Raw genomic sequence first — 1,842 nt, 5'->3', positions numbered from 1 at the left:
CTGGGTTAGGACATAGGAAAAATCTGTCGCAGGAGCCATCCATCCAGCTCAGCACTGGCCTCGCTCCCTCCTGGCCCGGGCAGCACAGTCCGTGCTCCCCGAGGGCCACTGCTGCAGGTAGGTCAGAGCCCGAGGGACGCGAGGTCCCCCAGTACCCCGAGGCAGGCCCTGCGTGGGGCCCGGGCTCCTCCCCTCAAGCTGTGTGCCAGTCCCCGACCCACCGAGGGGCCAGCCTTACTTTCCGCTACTGTGGCCGCTCTTCCCTCTCTTGCGGGGGGGCGACAGGGCGCTCGGGGCGTGGGTCCGTTTCCGCGGCCTGCCAGGGCCTCTGCGTGCCAAGCTTCTATGGGGTTCCTCGCGCCTGTCCCTTAAAAAGAATCACACGCTTGGCTGTGACGCTGGGGTTCGGGCGGGACGTGGAGAACGGGCACACGACGCACACACGGCGTCGGGTCCACGCACACCTCGACGGCTGCTGCGCGCCTGGGGGCCTGGCCGGCTGGGGCGGGGGCCCCACGGGGTGGGCGGGGGGCACACTCACTCGGAGTCCCGGCGGCGCTGCAGCTTCACCAGCTCACGCTGCTTCTCCTTGTACTGGCGCTGGACCTCGGCCAGCCGCATCCGGAAGTCCAGCTCCAGGGCGTCCATGTCCTCCAGGGAAGACTTCATGGCGTACATCTGGGGGAAGAACCGGGAGAGGAGGAGGGGGTGAGGACGCCACTGCCCAACGACGCCCACCGCCCACCCAGGTGCCCCGAGGAAGGGGAGACGGCACTGGGAGCTGGGGCTCGAGTCCCACCGCTGCCACCTCCTGACTGAGGCCATGGCCTCATCGTAGGCAAAGGACCCTGTGCTGGCTCTGCGGGGCTGTGACAGAGCTCAATTAGATGGCATGCCTGAAGCACAGCACTTGCGTATGACACCTGCTCCATCAGTGGGGGCCATTGTGTCATTTATAAACGGAGGCTCAGTGAGGGGATGCTGCAGCCCCAGGCCCCGTGGGCACCTAAGGCCAGAGCTACATGTGACCCTAGGCTACTCTCTTGCCACTGGATCACACCGCGACCTGTATGATGTGCCCGACATGCTAGCAGATGGGTAAACTGAGTCCCCGAGAAGGGCAACCACTTGCCTGGGACCACATAGAGTGTCAGCACAAGGAGCTGAATGTAGCTCCGCCCTCTCTGGTGCCAAAGCCAGCCACGCCCGAGCAGAAGGGCACCTCCACAGAGGGGACTCCCACTCGGCCTCAGCCGGCGAGCCCCAGGGAGGAAGCAGCCGGCCACTCACCCGCTCCTCCTTCTTGCGCATCCAGCTGTACTTCTTGTTGGGCTTTAGCTCCCGCGGGAGCCGCAGGTTCTTGAGCGGGTCCACTACAGGCCCATCCAGCACCTCCCTCAGCATGTGGCTGCCTGCTGCCAGCAGACTCTCCAGTGAGGGCCGGGCCACCAGGGCCCGCTCCGCACCTGCAGACAGGAGGCAGGTAACAGGGCGCTGCCGCCACCCCCCTACCCGACCCCAAACGGGGATGGCAAGGCCCAGAGCAAGCACAGGCCCCAGGCCACACGTACCCATCCCCTAAGGTGCTGAGTGGACAGAGGCCTTTGTGACATGCCGGAAGTCCTCAGCATCTCTCAACAAGAAAGGGGGAGAAGGACGGGCACAGTGGCTCATGCTTATAATCCCAGCACTTTGGCTGGCTGAGGCGGGCGGATCACCTGAGGCCGGGAGTTCAAGACCAGCCTGGCCAACATGGGAGAACAGTGAAAACCCATCTCTACTAAAAAATAACAAAAACTAGCCGGCTGTAGTGGCACACGCCTGGAATCCCAGCTACTCAGG

At 64.4% G+C, this 1,842-nt stretch overlaps 1 protein-coding gene across 1 annotated transcript in view; it reads right to left on the bottom strand.

Annotated features, from left to right (window-relative positions):
- TNRC18 (trinucleotide repeat containing 18) overlaps nucleotides 1–1,842 on the bottom strand; it is a 174,368-nt gene that overhangs the window by 77,142 nt on the left and 95,384 nt on the right. Inside the window, exons 13-15 of the mRNA XM_011996251.1 lie at nucleotides 1,291–1,466; nucleotides 542–678; nucleotides 239–367 (exon numbers count right to left, since the gene is read on the bottom strand). Of these exons, the coding sequence (XP_011851641.1) occupies nucleotides 239–367; nucleotides 542–678; nucleotides 1,291–1,466 (442 nt within the window). The remainder of the gene's footprint in view (nucleotides 1–238; nucleotides 368–541; nucleotides 679–1,290; nucleotides 1,467–1,842) is intronic.

This window comes from Mandrillus leucophaeus, unplaced genomic scaffold, assembly GCF_000951045.1.
Source record: "Mandrillus leucophaeus isolate KB7577 unplaced genomic scaffold, Mleu.le_1.0 Scaffold506, whole genome shotgun sequence".
Lineage (NCBI taxonomy): Eukaryota > Metazoa > Chordata > Mammalia > Primates > Cercopithecidae > Mandrillus > Mandrillus leucophaeus.
The sequence above is the reverse complement of the archived record's forward strand: the minus strand, read 5'-3'. Positions and strand labels throughout refer to the sequence as shown.